The 19,689-nt window shown below is 26.3% G+C and overlaps 4 protein-coding genes across 8 annotated transcripts in view; 3 read left to right on the top strand and 1 right to left on the bottom strand.

The window, feature by feature from the left end:
* The window catches only part of LOC126904608 (uncharacterized), a 95,621-nt gene that overhangs the window by 15,086 nt on the left and 60,846 nt on the right, over positions 1–19,689 (top strand). The window contains exons 1-2 of one of the 5 annotated variants that reach the window (XM_050683764.1): positions 9,707–9,850; positions 9,916–10,623. The exons of 1 other annotated variant lie outside the window; for it this stretch is intronic. The gene's annotated coding sequence lies outside the window, so the exon portion shown is untranslated. Of the gene's footprint in view, positions 1–9,706; positions 10,624–19,689 lie in introns of those variants that run through there. 3 more of the 5 variants (XM_050683765.1, XM_050683763.1, XM_050683768.1) reach the window with 3 other exon arrangements.
* Positions 1,338–4,760, top strand: LOC126904603 (uncharacterized). Its single transcript, XM_050683755.1, has 2 exons — positions 1,338–2,928; positions 4,533–4,760. The coding sequence occupies exons 1-2, from the start codon at positions 1,386–1,388 to the stop codon at positions 4,556–4,558; spliced, it is 1,569 nt and encodes a 522-aa protein (XP_050539712.1). The 5' UTR covers positions 1,338–1,385; the 3' UTR covers positions 4,559–4,760.
* LOC126903955 (trimethylguanosine synthase-like) lies at positions 10,182–11,386 on the bottom strand. The gene is made up of 2 exons (XM_050682543.1): positions 11,230–11,386; positions 10,182–10,609 (listed from the first exon to the last, which is right to left on the bottom strand). The coding sequence occupies exons 1-2, from the start codon at positions 11,384–11,386 to the stop codon at positions 10,182–10,184; spliced, it is 585 nt and encodes a 194-aa protein (XP_050538500.1).
* On the top strand, positions 12,622–15,681 carry LOC126903954 (uncharacterized). Its single transcript, XM_050682542.1, has 4 exons — positions 12,622–12,828; positions 12,887–13,402; positions 13,460–13,858; positions 15,418–15,681. Exons 1-4 carry the CDS (start codon positions 12,622–12,624, stop codon positions 15,679–15,681), a joined length of 1,386 nt encoding a protein of 461 aa, XP_050538499.1.

The raw sequence follows: 19,689 nt of genomic DNA, 5'->3' as shown, positions 1-19,689 counted from the left end.
TTAATCTATGCTATAGTGATAACAATATTATATTTGTATACAAATTGTTCGATACATCTGTCAAAATTACACTACTCAAGTGTAAAATTAACGTGTATAAAAAAAATATCATACTGATGTATTTAAATGTTTGGACTATTTCTTACAACGTACGTTCAAAGCGTATTTATAATTGTATATCTCTAATAAAAAAAAATACATAAATAAATTTAGATTTTTAAAATTTCGAAATAGAAATTTGTTAGCTCTTTTTTTTTTACAAAAAATTTTAATTAGACGATAATAATTTTAGAACAAGTATTCACAAAGTTACTAGTATTTCAATACGTACACTTATACGGGCTGTTCGAATCCGCGATACAAATCCTAAAATTGTTATTGACATATCAAAATTTATTGTTAGAAAAAGTCTAAAAAAAGGCTATTTTGAAATTAAAAAAAATAATAAAAAAAATTTATTAATAAATATACCTTGAACGTAGTCTAAGTAGTCAATAATTAGAAAAAAAATTCAACAAAAGATTAATTGTATCAAAAGGTAAAAAATGTTATTAATTAGATCTGAAATCTATTTTTACAAGATCATCTTTTATGTTTTCAAAATTTGTTAATTATCTATTAATTTTAAATACATATATATAAAATATGTATAAATTAATGCATTGCAGTTTATTGATGTATAATTTTATCTTTAACATGATTTATTTTTAATGTTGAAGTTGTTATTATTTTAATGTTAGATACTATATTTAAATTCGTATTTCTTCATATAATTGTGTTTTTAAGGTGAAATATGAGTTTAAAATTTGTCAGAAGTTTTTATTATGTAAACATAGCTAAAAATTATTTTTTGATAAAAATATATATCTTTTTAGTGTGGTATTTATTTTTTTTTTGCGAAGGGAAAAATTTATTTTAGTTATATTAAAAAAAAAATAGCATTAACCTACAAGAAATTAACATTTGCCAAATAATATTTGGTAATATGTTTCTGATAAAATCAATAACATAATGATGTAATATTTAGAATTCGACGATTAATTATTCTTCAAATTTATAAATAATATTCCAATTATAAATTTATTTAAAAAGATGGTTTCAAATTAAATATTGCAATTTAAAAGTGATTTTTACTTTAGTACATACAAAATCTAAAAAAAGGACGTTTTTAAAAATGCCTGTTTTTTACTGCTAAGTTAAATAGTTTCTGTGTACATAAAAAAACATTAATTTTTACTATTATTTCGTATAAATGCAATAATTATAGAAGAACAAATATCAGTTTTTAATAATTAGGAACTATATAATATAATATAACTATATATAATTATTATATTACTGTTATTCTTTTTAGATAAATTTTTTCAGTGTTTAACTCAGTTAAAATGTTAATTAAAATACTGACTGTTAATTTTATACTTTTCGTAAATTTGAATAATTTCGTATTAAGTCAAAGTAAACTCAACTGCTACTATTCTAAGTATATGCTTTATTATTTTAACACAAAAGAGATTTATTTTAAAAAAATTGCTTCACAAAATCCAATTCCTGTTGGTAAAATTGAAGAATTTGAAAACGAAATAAAATCTATGGGAGAAGTTGTTTTAACTTTGTTGGAAAATTTGTATTATAATTATGAAAACGAAACCGCAGTTTCAAGTACTAAAGATAATATTAATCCATATACCTATGCACACGGTTTGCTTACATTAAATTTGTATTTAAATAATGTTTCTAAAACTTTAAGACTTCATACATATAGTAATTTAACAAATGCAGAAAAAAAATTAAAAGGATATAATATTTTTATAATAGAATTTCAAAAAATTTACCAGAATATTATTGATTGTTTAAGACGCAGTATTAGCAATGATTGTTTCAATGGTGCAATGAATTATTATTACACGCAAGATTTTTGTTATGATAATAAATATGATAACAAACATATAAAATATTATTATTTTATTAAATTATTACCAGTCTTGTCAAATTACAATGAAAAACAAATTATAAATAATAAATTAGAAAAAATGCAAACATTGATAAAATTGGATGAAGTCGAAGTTGATTTTAAACTTACAATAATGAAAAAACCAAAACGAAATATGCATACAGTAGTAAAAATACAAAATCGCTTTCATCCGAATAATATTTTATTATTAAACTTGTTTAGAGATAAGAGAAACTTAAAAGAAAATGAATTATTATCTAATAGTTCAAACCCTATGGATTTATTAAGAAACGTTCCTATAAATGTAAAACTAGAAAATGGAAAATCAGCAAACGTAACCACATTATTTGAGATGATACAACGTGATTTTGATGTAGACTGTGTTTATTCATATCAGAAACAAATATTAGCTGCAACAATTCACCCTGTGTACTCTTTAATCGGTACATTAGTTATTTTAATGAAAAAAATTTATTTTAGTAAAGCTGAGGGTTACAGTGAGATTGAAAAACGATCTAAAGTATTTCGACAACAATTAATTGGTGTGAATGATGTAATTAAAAAAAGCATTGAAAATTTAGTAAGTTTTAAAATATTTCCCGAAAATATACAATGCCATTTAGAAGCCACTTTATTACATTTTATAAAAATTTCTAATTGTATTTATTTGGATAATATTGAAAATCTAAAACTTAAATGGATTGATCAACTTTATAGAAGGTGTACTAAGGCAATGACAATTAATTTATTGATTTTTGATGAAACAGTAAAAAATATTAATGTGTACAATAAAGATGAATGCAATGAAGTAATAATACGACTAGAAAATAAAGTCAAAGAAGTTCAATCATATATACAATGTTTAAGTTATTATAAAGAGGACTATCGCAATATTTTCGATCCTATAACACTGCTCTCCAGATCTTATGTATTAACGGATGATTTAGATTGCAATATAATAAAAAAAAACAAGTCAGGTAAATATTATTTGAGCATAAATATCATTCATGATAATACCAAATTTTATATTCTTAAGAAATAACAATTAATTAATTATTTTCTTAAAACTAAATTAAATTCGTTAATATTTGCTTTAATCTTCATAACTATTAGTCTTAATCCTTTTTTAAATTTAAATATTTAATCCCTATTACTTGAAACAACAGTACATGAAATTTTTGTTAGATCATACTGTAGTTATCAAAATTATAAAACACTCTCAAATTTTATATCTCACGCGTTTAGATTTTAGGTTAGTACACAATCGTAAACGTTTAAAGTCATCAAGTAAATGCATGAAGTTTTTTTATTTATACACGTGATCATTAACTTACAATACAAATACAGTAAATTTTAGTCATTAAATCATTCTAAAGGCTTTCAAAAAGTTTTCACTAACATCCTACTGCCTAATTTTTTATTCGACATATTATTTGAATAATTAAGTTTGATGAAAAAAAATTTCAAGTCGATCCAGTTAAAAATATTCAAACTACAGGCAAATAATAAGGATTTTTTAGCAACGTAAAATTAGCCATTTTTTTTTTTTTTTTTTGGTAATTGACTGTTAAATAAGTTATTAAAATTCGTATTAAAATTTAATACAAATAAATTTTATGCGAAAATATATAATATTAAAATGTTTAATATATGATAACTTAATTTTTTATTGTACTTTTTAACAATTAAGCAAGAAATTGAGCGTGGATAAATCATAGAAAATAAAAGCTTTCGGTTATAGCTTCGTTATCAAAAAAATAAAATAAGGGGTAAAAATGAAAATAAAATATACAAAATAAATGAACTGAAAGCATAAAATGTGAATGTTAATTTTCTATTGTCTGATTCAGAAGCAGATTTTTATACACTTTTCTAGAGGAAGGGGGCATAATGAATAAAATTTAATCAGAAATTTTCCCTTGTTCCCTCTAAATGATGGAAATACCCAAAAAATTACGATTTTAAAAATCATTAAATTTTGACATTCTTTACTTAAATCTGTCATAACTATTTAAAAAATGGATGAATCGAAAAATTTTTTTTTTATGAATGTTAAGTATTTTTTAAGTTTTTCCCATTCATCTGATATATATATTTAATAGAAATCTGACAATTGATCTGCTTATATAGTGGATTCAAAATAGAAACTTTTGTACAAAAAGTCTACTTTTTCAACAAACGGCAACGGGAGTTTAAAAAAAATGTTCTCTTAATGTAAATGCATACTTATTCGTGTTGCTTTAATTTTCAATTCAATTTTTTTTTAATTATTTATTTTTATATTTAGGTCAAGCAGTAATGTTATACAGGAAGGTGGGAGATAAATACCCCTTATAAATTCCCATTACAAAAAGAAATTTGAAAAATGATTTAAATGTTATAAATATTTAGCAGCTTTTAATGTAATCCAATAAGTATATTAAAAGGAAGGGAGCTACCCTCATTATGCTGGGTTTTTTTAATTTTAACTTTCGAACTTTAAAATATAATTCTTTGTATGAAGTAATGAATAATTTTTTTAAATGACATCATTATCAAAAAAATATTATTAATTACTAATAATGTGTTTACCTTTTTTTAGGTTATCATTTGATGAAAAATAATTAAGAATTATTTTTTTAAGATAATATAAACAAATTATTAATTCAAATTAAAACTATGGTTTCATTGTCGATTAAATAAATGCATAAATATAACACTAAAAAATTCGATTTCAGTTAAATAATTTAATAAATCTATATGTATTACTAATAATAATATGTAATCAGTATTAAAACTTATTTAAATACATTTTTATTATACAATTCAATTATATATGTTTAATACATCATTTAAATCATTTACCTCATTAACTTAACTATTTAGTGGGAAAATCATTTATTTGCATCAAGTAACTGATAGAAAGAGAATAAAAATTAAAAAATTCTTCATAACAAAAATAATTACTCGTTAATATTACTTTTAATTGTAAGAGGAAAAAAATACCTAGTACATAATCTTATATGAGTAATTACAATCTCAAATTTGATCATTTAAATATCCACAAACTGAATATCGAAAAATATCTTTAATTTTATATTACAGCAATAAAAATATAGTAAAATGAAGGTTGGTCGACCTGCAAACCAAGCCAAAAAACAATCAACCGTTACTATACTTAATATATTTTGCACATTTTGATGTGCTTTGGCATTACATCAGGTTGTAGAAAAATTGGTCTACAGAATTTTTTATAGATTCTTCATGTTTGTATCCAAGCTGTAAAATGATACTTAACGAAAATTTTACGTTTATTTCAACCATTCTTTTAAAGAGCAAAAAATATTACATATAAAATTATACTATCTATTGTTATACTATACTATCTATTGTTTAGGATTTTTTCCCTTATTATCATTATTATTTGGTTCATATAAAATTCTTATATTGTCACATTTTTAAGCAGTAAAAGTTACATAGAAATTATTAATATATTTTATTAAAATTATTTATTATGATAAAATTGCAAAAAAAAAAAATAGTGATTTTAACGAAATCTTGAGCTTTTCTCACAATTACCTGATCACATATTAATTTTGACAATACCATTATTTTAATTCTCGTAAAATTTTCTATTTACGATGTCGATTTCAAACTTTTAGTTCAGCTAAAAAAAATTAATGGTAATAAGTTCAACCTTTTCTTATTATAAACTTTTGTAGAAATCAAATTTATAGGACCAAAAATTAAGTTAAATTAATAATAAGGAATCTAAATTCTGCACAGATTATTTTTAGCATATTATATACGCATCATATATTAAATATAGCATCGTATTTAAAGTTGCTATATTCAGGTTGATTATTTTAATATTAGCCACTCAATTACTCTTTGAATAATAATTATCTTAAGAAAATTATTTTTGATATTTTTTAATTTAATAAATTTCTTGAATTTTAATGGCACATATACATATTAAACTAGTAAATGAAATAAAATATGATCTAACTAAAAAAATAACCGAAAATATTTTTTTAGTAGTACTTCAAAAGTTATTAACATTTTAAGATGTATTCGCTTCGATGCAAATCTATAGATAGTGATTAATTAAAAAAAATTGGTGGATTATAACAAAAGAAAAAATTAACTTCTATTTATTTAATTATATCCTGATTAGTAGTTTTTTAATTTATAAGTATAAACTTCGTCTTCTTTTTCCTCGCCTTTATCCCAACTACTTAAATTGGATAATAAAATATCAAGTAGTGAGGCATAACTATTATAATCAGTATCTTAATACAATAACTCCATTTTTTTGGCATTTTCCCATATAATACAATTTTATTAATGTTACGTATCGATATTATATAAATTAGTTGTGGGGATTGTTCGCTACTCGCCAGTGCGAACATCGGCACACACACCATTAACAATTATATTGTTTCTCAATAAAGACTTATTTTCTGTTTAACTATTTAATGTTGTCATTCATATTAAAAACACAAAAATGAAAAAGATTCATTTTATGCCAACAACACCTTAAATTTGTCATACTTCTACTGGCATTTCATCTGGTCCTACTGCTTTATTCTTTTTCATTGATGCTACAGTCTGCCATACCTCTTTCTCACTAATTTAATCTACCAGTCCCTTATTCCATGAGATATCTTTTAATGTCTCTCTTGGATACTCCTCATTCAGTTATTTTTCAAAATACTCTTTCCACATAATACTCTTACATCACTTTTTATACACCTTAAATTGCGATAATCATTAGACTATTTTTCATTTACTTTTGCCAAACTAGACTTTTTCCAATTTCCTTTATTCCTAGTCAATAATACAACTCATAATACTTCTTAACTTTTGTCTTATTTACCACACATTTGGCTTCTTTATAAAAGCGCTTGCACTACTTCCAATCTTTTCTCATTTAGCTCTTTTGCTATACTTTGAACTGCTCTTTGTTACTCTATGATTTTTTGAACGTTCTCATTCCACCAGCAAGTTTCCTTGTTTCCTGTATTTTTGCTCCCACTCTCATTATCAATATTCTTTACACAAATAAAAAATCTATTTCACACATCATTTATGTCTCTCTTGACATTCCATACCGTTCTCTCTTTTACCGCCTTTAAAAACCTTTTTTTTTCCCCCTTTCAATTTCTATCACTGGATACTCGATTCCTCCTCCTGTGTTCTTTCTGTTTTTGTATACTCTTTTCCCACTACTCCACAACTTATCATTAGTCCACAACTAATTACCATTAGTCTATGTAACGTAGTTATACTCTACGTAGGATAACTTTATAATCTTTTACTCGCCTTACATTCTCTCTCTTCCACAAAGAATAATCAATCTGTAATCTATTACTCCCACTTTTAAAAGTTATATAATGTTCTTCCCTCTTTCTAAAATAAGTATCAACCACAGTAAGATCATACGATACTGCGAGATCCAGGATTCTTTCTCCGTCCTCATTTATTCCACTAAAACTATACCCTCCATGTACTCTTTCATATCATTATCACTCATTATCTACATGTCCATTTATATCTTCATCTACACCTCATCCTCGTTACCAGCTATTCCTTGCATCACCTTATCCATCTCCAAAACACTTATTTGATTATTTCATCACATCCCACTTGTTGTGCATAGGCACTTATTACATTCAGCACTTTTTCTTCAAATATCAATTATACGACCATAATTCTGTCATTTTTCCTAGCTACTTATACTACTGTACTTTTCATCTCCTCATCCTTTATTATGCCTACACCATTCTTTGTACTAGACTTACCTGAGTATATTATTTTATAACCCTCACCTATTTCCCTCGATTTCTCTCCTTTCCACTTAGTTTCCCGCACACAATAAATGTTAACTTTTCTCCTCTTCAATACTTTTACTAATTCTCCATTTCTACCAATTAATATTCCAACATTCCAAGTACCTATTCTTACTTTGTATCTATCTTTCTCCATTATACACGAGTCCAGACTAGGGTTAAGTGGTGATGTCCCTACACCGTTGACACTACAAGCGCTGGGTAGACCTATACACATGACTGGTGAAACGGCTACCACACAAATTGTCCGGCTGGTATCAAACACTTTAATCCTTAGGCCTTCTCCGTTTTTCACTACTTTCTATTGTCCTCGAGATGGCAGAATCCGCCTAAGTTTTGTTCAAGATGCCTCATACTTTTTTGACAAAGATTTTTACGCCGGCTGTCGATCTTACACAACCTCATTAGTCGCCTCTTACGACTGACAGAGGGGCCGTGGAAGTATTCTTATCCCCTATCCACAGGTTAAAGTAACACAGTGTTAAGGTAACATATATTAAAAACTTTTATATACACAATTTTTCTAATTTTGAACTGATTTGTTAAATTTATAAATATTATAACATGTTTTTATTTAAAATACATTGGTTTTTAAAAATTTAGGTATTTCAAATATCAATAATAATTATAATAAACTGTTTTTTTAATATTTATTTTAAATTATGTCCTATGACATGTCTCAGTGTGCCCAAAGCATGGTCACAGTAAGACACCATAAATATTTTATAAAAAAAGTTTCTAGTTTGAAAAAGTGCTTCAGCTATTAAATTTATTGATGAGTATCTGAAGAATTTATTTATTTGCATTGATTATTATTATTAATTAAATAATATATTTTTTTGAAAAAATATAAATTAATAATATAGTGTTTTGGAAATATTTCAATAATAATTGAAAAAATTTTCCGAAAATAAAATCAGTTCCTCCAAAACAAATATGTAATATAACATAAGTAATAGAAATATTAAATTAATATAAATTTAATGGTCTATGATTATTTTATCCAGGAACTTTAAGTTCTCATTCACATGAACTATTTTAACTTCCATCCAAACATTTTTAATGTATAATAAATATTTAAAATAACATAGAGTATATTACTGAGATTTGTCTTGAAAGCTGAAGAGATTACACATTTTTAATTTATTAAATGATCATTTTGTATAAGATAACAAAATAAAGGACAGTCTTACAATTGAAAGCAAACCAAAAATGTAAAGAATTCAAATTTCAAATCCTATACATATTATATATTATCCTATACATATATATATTATTTTTTTAAAATAATGTAGGTAATTTTATTTGCTAATTAATACTTTAGTCTTTAATTATGTCCTAAAAAATATTAAGTTAAATTAAAAAAATTATTATTGATTACTTGCAGCTTATTAATTAAAAGTAAAAAATGTTAATTAATCTCGGTTTCAAAAATAATTCAATAACAGCGAGTAAGTATTTCGAAAATGATGTTTTCATCATCAGTGACAAACCAAAATTAGTCTCGGTTTATCATTAAGTTTGACACTTGGTTTTAAGCACATCAAAACAGTAAAATAATTGTTCTAGAAATTAATTTTTTTTACTCGTATAAATTATTATTGATTTATTTAAAATCCATTAGGAGCACTAGAAAATGTTCCATTAACTTTTACCTAACATAAATTAACTAATTGAAAGTGAATTAAATAATAAATGAGTAAAATATTTTCAAATTAAAATGTAAAACAATAACTCGAAGCATTCAATTGTTTATAATAATTTTATTATTATAGAATATAAAATGAAATATATTTCGGGCAAAGCAATTTTAGCGATTAAAGTTTATTTACATTTTTGTAATCAACAAAATATAATCAGAATAATTTAAAGTAGTCTTATACAGATAAAAATTTAAACATAAAACAAAATAAAATTTAAGTTATACAAATACAAATATATTAGAAATATCAATAAAAATACTATATGCTGTACATTGAAATGTATATAATCATAACACAATGATTTAAACTTTACTTTTCAGTAAATATGTCATCCGACAGCAAGCTGTGACAAAAATAAAAGAATTGTAAGGTATTTATATAATTTCAAAAGTCGGTGGTATGTTTATAACGGTAAAATATTGAAAATTAGGGTACGTGAACATTTGTCTTCATCAATATAATGTGAAAAATTAGAAAAATTGGCTGAATTACAATTTAACAATAATAGTAATCAGCATATTCTGGATACTTGAGATGTTTTCTGTTCGTGTAAAGTTTGTTGTCATTAGATAAGAATTTCGTGTTCATGTTGAAAAATCGCCCGAAAAACGTAGTAATAGGATCGTGTCTTTCGTCGATATAATTGTGGTTTACAAATAGAAATTAGATTAATTTACCTCGTTTCGACTTGTATTTTTAGGTATGTGCTACGTTGGGAACAATACTTCTCAGCAGGTCGAAGAGTTTTTTACCGCCTCCTTTGTACTCGTTACACATATTTTTCTCGAGACTGTAAACTTCATGTTTCTTATACGAAGGGCCGCCCCATGGGGGAGACGTCAATATGACCCGTGGCTTATATTTTTTTAACGTTTCTGCAATACCGAAGAAATCTCCCTGTATAAATGTAACTTTGTCTCTGACTCCATAAATCTCTGCGTTTCTTTCGGCGAATTCTAATTTTTTAGCATCGATATCCACAGCGATTACTCGTGTGTATCTCTTGGCCAATTGGATGACGTTCCCACCAGCTCCACAAAATGGATCCATAGCGACGTCTAGACCAGGACATCTCAACGCTATATGTGTGCTTAAGATCTCGGGACAAACAGAATAAAATGATTCTGAAAATAAAAAGGTATCGTTAATTGTAAAATACTAAAATTTGCTTAAATAATTATTTTATTACCATTGTCCATCATGACTCCTTCGTCGAATTTAGAGAATAATTAGTACCTCTTAGTCAATAAATGTTTTTTAATATCACGAGGACGAGTTCTAGTAGCATATTTTTGTTATTAGTATTTTCACGTCGTAGAGTTACATTTTTTTTAGTCTTTTCCAGGGCTTCTGATGTTTTAATAATTTCTATTAATTTTTAGACGGTTTTCTATGAAAGTTGTTAGAATTATTTATTAAAGTGTTGTTTTATTGAGTTGATGTGTTAATATTTTCCGTCAATATTTTAAACGGTTGAGTTGAAAGATTGTTTTTTGACTGTGATATGTTCGTGTTAATAGAATTATTAGCTAATACGAAAGTGTCTGTAGATGTATTGGTGAGTTGTTTTTCAATTCCCATTCGTGTAATAATTTCTGAGCTCAGACTTTTTCATTATTAAGTAATGAAATGTTCGCGTAAGGTGTTGTAATATTATTTTCTGGCAATATTTTAGACGGTGGGGTCGAAAGAATACTTTTCGACGATGTTATGTCCAAGTTCAATGAATTATCTATTAACGTACTTTCTATAGAAGTTTTAGAGAGCTCTTTTTCGGTTTCAATAATCGTAGTTGGCGCAAATTTATCTTCTCCGAGCGATTCTTCTACAATTGAATTATTTGTCAAAAATGGTATCTCCAAATTAATAGGATGTGTAGTCAAATTCGTGCGAGTATTCATAATAGGTTCTACTGTTTTAGTTAAATATTTTTTCTTCTTAGAAAATTTCATCACCAAAAAAGTCTGCAGAGATACAATTGCCTGTGCAATAAACATAATATCTCTGATTACTTGAATTGGAATTATGAAATATATGACTAACGTCGTTATCACAAAAAACAAATCCGAATCCATTTTATTTTTTTTTTTTGTAAATGTATGCACTCAAGAGAAAAAAGGTCTCTATACTTAGAGAAAAAAGAGTTTTAAATATATATGCGTACTAAATGATCACGGAAAAAAACTTAAGCATAAGATCACCAAACGGTGTCGATTTAAACAACATTTTTTATCCTATTTAATCAAAAAATAAAGTCTTGTTTAATTTTAATTTAAGCCAATTAATATAATAAAACAATTATTAAATTTGTTGAATAAAATGTGTTATATTTTAGAAACTATTTCTATGAAACCAAGAATAGAAATTTTTTTGTATAACATTATGTATAATTCAAAAAAATATAATTTAAATATTGGCTGAAAACAATCTATAGTGATTGTTAAATAACATATTTTACTTTGAATTAATGAAAAAATTTGTTTTAGCAACGTTATTTGTCGTTGGCCAATTAAGTCTTGTTTACTATTTATTTAAGCCAATTAATATAACAAAATATTTTTGACAATTGGCCAACAATTATTAAAATGTTTAATAAAATGTAATTAATTTAAGTTACAAACCGTAACAGTATGTTCATTAAATAAAGCTACTGTCAATTACTTAAAATTAATTATATCTTAAAAACTGTTTCTATAAATCAAAGAGTACGCATATTTTTTATAAAATTCATTCCATAATAACTTATTTCGGTCACTAAATTATAGTTGATTTTTATTCGGGTGTATACATGTATGAATTCGAAAATATATAATTTAAATATTGGCTAAAAACAATTTATGGCGATCGTGAATAAAATATTTACTTTTGAAATAATTTGTTTTAACAACGTTATTTGTCACTGGCCAAAAAAATCGGGAAAAAATTAGTATAAAAGATCTAGTAAACTAAAAATTCATTGGGACTTTTAGTCTAACCTGCGAAGAAAGAACATATAAGCTCTTGTGGAAGCCATCTAGTCTATAAGTCTCAGTCGCGTCGAAATCAAATTTCAAAAATCTTGAAAACAACGCGACATTCGCAAGTCGAACATATTGACTATTTCCAAAAATAGCCATCGAATTCACTTGCAATAATTATGGCACCGTTAGAGAGAGGAGATCGGATCGTCATAAGATATTATGACTACTTGCAAAATTTAACCGTTATCAAAGTAAATGACAAGAATCGTGAACAGCCCGAAGAGTATCGCGTTAAACTTCAAGGAATAAGTGGAGAATTTTTTGACACGTCCTCGATGAATATCCTTACCAATGTCATCAAAAAGAAAGAAATATTTAACATCGTAAGTGAAAAAAAAATATGTGTACATAGCATAGATATTTATACTTATATTTTTAAAGGCACTCATTGACAAAAATGAACTCGTATTAACACATTCAACATCTAAACAATGTCTCAACACTCAGATTTGGAATGCTGAGAATTTGAAACCCAAAAACGTCGGCAATAAATATGAGAAGACTTATGCAAAGAAGAACGCATATAAACCTGGACTTAAGCCGAACAATTACGCAACATATAATGCCAAACGTTATACGGCCCAAGATAGACTTATGAAATACCGTAAAACTGAGGAGCTACAAATCGTTCATCAAACTAATAAATTCAAACAGCCCGAAAATAGACAACTGTACAACACCGATAATACACGTTATTCAGCTCAAGACCGACTTAAAAAATACAAGAACATCGTTACTTCAAAAGAACCGCAGCTTAAACAATATGACATTAAGACCACAGATATGAACCGATTTGAAATTGAAGAAAAATGTTGCAAAGAACAAAATCTCAGCACCGACATAACAGAAGACCCATGTACTAAGAAACGTACATTAAAACTAGGCGAGACGCAAAAAGTTAGTTATTTATATTTATCATACAAACAATCTATTATTACAATAATCTTTCCACAGATAATGATAGTTCAAAAACGAACGAAGACATGTTATCTGGTACACACGATGGAGAGTAGAAAGTCGGTAATCACCTTGTGTGATAAACTACGAAAAATTGAAAATAACTTAAAACGTATCGAGAAAGTTGAGAAGTATGACATGTGCTTGATATTTTTTGGCGCTGAATGGTACCGTGGGAAAATTATGGACGAGACGAACGATGGTATGTTGAAAATTTACTTGATTGACACAGCACAAGTGATGTTCTTTAATCGAAAAGAAGTCTACGAGATGCCAAAGCATTTCGAAGGAGAGTCATTATTAATTGAAATCGTCGTAACACCTCCGCCAAATGAAATGCTGACTACTGTTTTTGCTAACGTAGAAGCAATAAAAACTATTGGACCGAGTACGGTGGTGAAACTGATTTAATAACTTGCTATATTGCCTTATAACTCCTATTAATTTGCATTCGACAGTCAACGAATATTCCCTACAGAAGTTTACATGCTGACAATGATGTCTTTTTCCATTAAAAATACTCTTGTTTATTTATTATGAACTATTTTGCATTTTCATCCGACTTCTTTATTTATTGTTTATATATTTGTTATATTTATTTGTTTGTTGTTACATTATTTAATTTTTCGTTTTTTTGCTATATTGTTAAATTTTTTTGTTCAATTATCTGTTTAATTTAAATAAAGCTGTTCGACACTTATAAAACATTGTTATCATTTAATTTTAACTTACTTATTTTGTACATCAATTAGTTAATACAATTTCAATTGTAAATTTGCCAAAAATTGCAGATCACTAGTGAATAATAGAGTATATGAAAATAATTTTACTCGTATATTTAATATATCTATGATTATATGTCTACAATGACTACTATTAATACTTTGATGAGTTATAAATACAAATACATTTTATTAACAAATCGCCAATATCTCAATACATGAAAACTTATATGTTACCGTCTTGATGGCCTACTAACTTGCAAGCCGACTTAACCAGTTAATCACATGGCGTATAAAACCTAATCAGAACAAATCTGCACACACAACTTTTATCTATAATTTTTTCTATCTACTGGACTATATACATTATTAACATAAATTGTGTAGTCATGCAATAAAACAAAGTGACACTAACCACATTGTCATATTTTGAATCCGAAAAAATTCATTACTCAATTTAAGTATAACAAATATTTATAAAAATATATCGAATATTAAAATAGGATATTATTATTTAACTAACAATTTAAGCATATATATATATATATATATAAAAAAAATAAGTACAGTATAACTTCAATTAGCCGTCCCCATCGAGACTATGACTGTGACGATTAACCGAATAGATGATTAACAGAAATTTTGTAACAAACATATAAAAGACATTTTAAATAAAACAAATTTATATTTTTTATACTAAAATATTCCAATAGTTTCAATATAAAGTACATTCATTTAAATTATAAAAAATAATCAATCATTTTTTTTGGTTTTTACTCTGGAGTGGTTTGTAGTCTGGTTTAATTTTTTACTATTCTTCGACGGCAATAACGTTGTAATGTATGTATTACTCGGTGCTCTCTTCGCATCGTTAACCCTCAGGTTGGCGAGTAAAAAGCAAAAACTGAACCTTTGTAAGCGCAGAAATAATATACAGAATATTAGTTTTTATGTAATCCCAATACTGAAATGTTAAAAATAACTATACTATGAAACAGACACAATAATACACTGTTGAAGAAGAAACATAATCTTTATTAAGGAATATTGCAAAAATACAAATTTATACGTTTAACACAAAAACATTTCACTAAGACCGCCACACAGGCACACACACACACTGCTTTCTTTTTTTTCCCCTGTTACCCTGAAGACACTCAATCTCTATCTCCCCTCTACGTATCATTGATGACAGTTGTAAATAAGCTGATAATCATTCAACATTTCACATAGCCTTCATCGTGTATTTCATATCCTAACCAACCTGTTAATTATCCTGTTGTTGATACATCATTGTTTATTCCATTGCATAGATGTACAATTTTGTCAAAACTTACAGTCTCGATTTCTTCAGATGTCAACGTTATTGGTTCAGCCAATAGTTTATTTCGTCCATTCTTCAAGTTAGACATTCTAAGATCAGATCCATTGGTGGTTATCGGGATGTGTGATGGCTTACGGGGACTTAGCCCTTTTGAAATAATTATTCGTAATTGAATCCCTCCCCCCCCCAGTAAATTGTAAAAACTAATGGTTTTAAGCATGTTGGAATAGAGTTAACTCGTCTATTTGGGCAGAATAATTTTCCGAATATCAAAAACCTCTTTTGAATCCTTACTTAATTTTAAAAAAACATATTAGTAAACCAAAATCAATCAATTTATATAGTTTTCAAAATTCAAGGATTTCGTGGTATGTAAATATATGGTAAATTTGAGAATTCTAAATTAAAAATAATTTTTTCAATAAAGAGTAATCAGTGTTTTTGTAATTTATAATATATTTTAGAATATATGATTATTTATACATATAAAAAAAAATGAAAATGCAAAATATGAATATTTAAAGTCGTTGAACATCAACTTTTAATCTTTGAATTTTGAAATAATATATTATATTACAATATAATACAAGGAAACTATTTTGTTATAAATGCTACTCGTCTATCAATACCGTTCATAAAGAATTCATTATTATTCGAGAACGAATTGGATATACCTTTCCGACATAATTATGTACCAGTATAGGAACTTTGAACGTGCGGTCAATGTATAGGACTGGACCATTATGACAATCATATCGTGTCTTGAGCAATACATATTGGATATAACGGCAGTTGAAGAAGTAAAGTGGGGCGGAACTGGTAGTATAAGGTCCCAAGGAAACACAAATTTTTACTGTGGCGGATAAAACACGAAAGGGAAGTAGTCTTTGTTATTAAAGACAAAGTTTTACCAGGTTTTGTCAAGTTTGAACCAATAAGTGATAGAATATGTTATGTAGAGTATAATGCAGATGGCCTTATATTATAATAGTAAATTGCTACGCACCTACAGAGGATAAAAATGAAGAATTAAAAAATGCTTTCTATGATGAACTGAACAGAGTATGTAATGGATTACCGTCAGGAAAGCCATAAATCAATATTGGTAACTCAGACCTATACGGAGAAGCAAATATCATCGCAGTTCTAAAAAAAGTAGATTGAGCTGGGCTGGACACGTGTGAAGATCGGAGGGTCCAATTGGACAGGTGACGAAATGAAGACTAAATACGAAGAGACTTAAGGGACGTCCTAGAGATCGAGACCGATGGAAAAAGGCAAGTAATTGTTACGGCAATGGAACTAAATGGCCTGTAAAAGCTTCAAAAGAAGAAGAAGAATGTTTTTGTGTATGACATTATTATCGTTCAAAAATTAACTTTTACTTTTTGTTTTTTATATTTGTTACTTATGTCTAGAGGTCTTAAATATGGAAAACTAACAAAGTTTGATGCTTATACTAGTACAAAAACTCATTTAACGCGTATTACTAAATGGACAGGACATTATAACGTAACTATCAAAAAAACTGACACTGTTCATACCTAGCTAATAACTCAATCTAAACTAGATGTTGCCACTATTAGGGAATATATTAAAAGTCTAATTGACATAACAATTTATTTAGTATTCAAAGACTGACCTAACACAATGAAAATAAATCATCATTAAATCAAAGTAGGGCACTAATTTAAATAATCTAATCACCTAATAATAAGTAATTAAAACTGAGAAGATATAACTATTAATTTCTTAATAAATAATTTATTTTAGGAAATTTCAACGAAAACTGTGTTTTATTGTCCCAGCATATACTTAAGTTCTCTGAAATATTCAACAAAGAAACAAATAATTTGTTTCTTTTGAATATGGTAACTAGTGTAATTATTACACTAGTCTCCATATTCAAAATAAAATAATTTAAATAAGTGCAAATAGTGTATGAGATTTAATTATAGAAGACATTTGTAGACATACTATTAGTATAATGTGTGAGCAACATAATAAATTCAAAAATCAGCATTAATAAAAATATATACAATTAATAAACACTAATATTACTATAAAATTTTTGCTTTATTTTTAGAAGTTATAAAGAAGAACAAATGCTTTATATTATGTTGAAGCTAAAGCTCAAATAATTTACAATGATATAATGGTGTTGACGTCATGTCTGAAAAATTAATAGAGTCAATCAAATCTAAGAATTAAATGTCACGTGCAATTTTTACTCATTGCATGATTCATAAAATAAATCTTTTGGTTGCAGATATGTGCAACATTTTTAAAGTAATAACCAATATTAATAAATTATGTTTATTTTATTAAAATATTATTTTGTAATAATTAAAAATTATGACAAAAAAACCTTTAGTTTTTTAACACAATTGAGTGTATATAAGTTAATTTTTAATTATAATTTAACTATAAGTTCCAATTAATTAAAAATATATAACTATGGTGAAAGTGTTCATTTCTTTTAATTACTTAATAGGATGCCATCTACTGTAAAATTATTTGAACAAGTAAAAGCTTTAAAATTACTTTTGAAGGATAGAGAGAGCTAGAAGTTATGATAAAATAAAAAATATGTTAAAGTTGAATTATTTTTGAGTGTTTTGTTAATTTATTTTAAAACTCTTGTCATTTTTATGTTTTAATAATAACAAATAAGGTATAAACATAACTAATTGTTTTATTTTGTAGGATTGGTTAAATAAATAAACTACTTAAATTATTTTCATTTACACTACATTTTGTAATATTTAATTCCAAAGTGAAATCTATTTTTCAATAAGAGTATAATAAAATAAACCTAAATATATGGAGAATTTCTTTTGGGAAAAATCATCTCATCAATTTTTTGACGCGTGTTACAAATCTGTTATGGAGGAGTAAAGTTTTTCAACTTGGCTTGGCCATCATAATGGCAACAACACCACTACATCTTCTTGGACATTTCAACATCGTATTATTGTAATGTAGTATATTATGTTTTTTTATTTTGTCTTGCACAGTGTGCACATGTAAATTAATTCATTGTTTTTTATGAGTTAGTTGACTATTGGTCATATTCTCTTATTTTAGTTAATGACTATATGGATTGTAACTATGGTTTGAAATTATGTTAGATAGTCAATTCTTTCACTNCAATTAATTCTATACAATTACTATAAATCACCACTCACTGTTTTAACTTTATGTGTGCAAAATGCTGTATGTAAATAAAAGATCATTTATTAGGCTGATATCATATTAATTGGATCTGTCTTAATTTACACGTTTCTGTTTCTATTATGACTTATGGATTCATATGTATTATCTTAGACCTCCTACTCATATTTTCTTTTGACATCCTTGACAATTATTTAGTTGTTATTAGTATTTTTATTGGACATACTTTTGTTAATTCAAGTCTATATATTTTGTTTATTAGTATGATTTAATTATCCAATAAATTTTATTTTGTTTCGATAATTAAAAAAAAAATGAACTAAAAATAATTTTTAATCATTGTTATCTTAAATTGAAATTAGTTTTATAACCTTTATCCCTAGGATAAGGTACCAATCCAAGGCGATCCGGCTTTGCCTCCGCCCATAGTGGACCCTCCTCGGAGTCCTTGTAAAGTTAGTCGTGTAGGTATTACTGTTTAGCTTACAAGCTCCAATCTTGATTCACTCTAAATATAAAAGATATTACTAAAAATATTCAAAGTAGCTAAAACATAATGTTTTCATAAATTTACATTTTAATTGTTATTTTATTTAACTTATTTTCATTAAATTTTTCTTTATTGGATACACCAACAATTATACCAGTATTAGTTTACTTTTACTTTTACAATTCATGAATTTTAATAATGTTATGTTATTATATATTCAATGAATTTTTAATTATTATTAATTAGCTAATCCTTAGATAGTAAAGAACTAACATCGCCTTTTCGTTTTCTTCTTTGATTATTTCTATTGAAAAGGTGGTTTCCTTCTACATTACGGCATTAGAGTATTTTGAGCAGTCAGATAATATGTTGTATAGTAAAAGTTTATCATAAATTGATTAAACATTTTTTAAAAAAAGGCATAAATATGTCAGAAAGTTCCATTGCCGTAACAATTACTTGCCTTTTTCCATCGGTCTCGATCTCTAGGACGTCCCTTAAGTCTCTTCGTATTTAG

The sequence above is a fragment of the Daktulosphaira vitifoliae genome, unplaced genomic scaffold (genome assembly GCF_025091365.1).
Source record: "Daktulosphaira vitifoliae isolate Bord-2020 unplaced genomic scaffold, ASM2509136v1 Scaffold_4, whole genome shotgun sequence".
NCBI classification, from domain to species: Eukaryota; Metazoa; Arthropoda; class Insecta; order Hemiptera; family Phylloxeridae; genus Daktulosphaira; species Daktulosphaira vitifoliae.
Note: the sequence above shows the minus strand (reverse complement) of the source record. Positions and strands in the feature narration are given on the sequence as shown.

Excerpts from the sequence above, each read along its gene's own strand:
- LOC126903955 (XM_050682543.1), bottom strand. The coding sequence starts at position 11,386 with ATGAATACTCGCACGAATTTGACTACACATCCTATTAATTTGGAGATA. Across the intron at positions 10,610-11,229 it reads CTCTAAAACTTCTATAGAAA|AATCATTTTATTCTGTTTGT; the intron begins GTACGTTAATAG and ends TTTTATTTTCAG.
- LOC126903954 (XM_050682542.1), top strand. The coding sequence starts at position 12,622 with ATGGCACCGTTAGAGAGAGGAGATCGGATCGTCATAAGATATTATGAC. Across the intron at positions 12,829-12,886 it reads AGAAAGAAATATTTAACATC|GCACTCATTGACAAAAATGA; the intron begins GTAAGTGAAAAA and ends ATATTTTTAAAG. Across the intron at positions 13,403-13,459 it reads AACTAGGCGAGACGCAAAAA|ATAATGATAGTTCAAAAACG; the intron begins GTTAGTTATTTA and ends ATCTTTCCACAG.
- LOC126904603 (XM_050683755.1), top strand. The coding sequence starts at position 1,386 with ATGTTAATTAAAATACTGACTGTTAATTTTATACTTTTCGTAAATTTG. Across the intron at positions 2,929-4,532 it reads AATAAAAAAAAACAAGTCAG|GTTATCATTTGATGAAAAAT; the intron begins GTAAATATTATT and ends ACCTTTTTTTAG.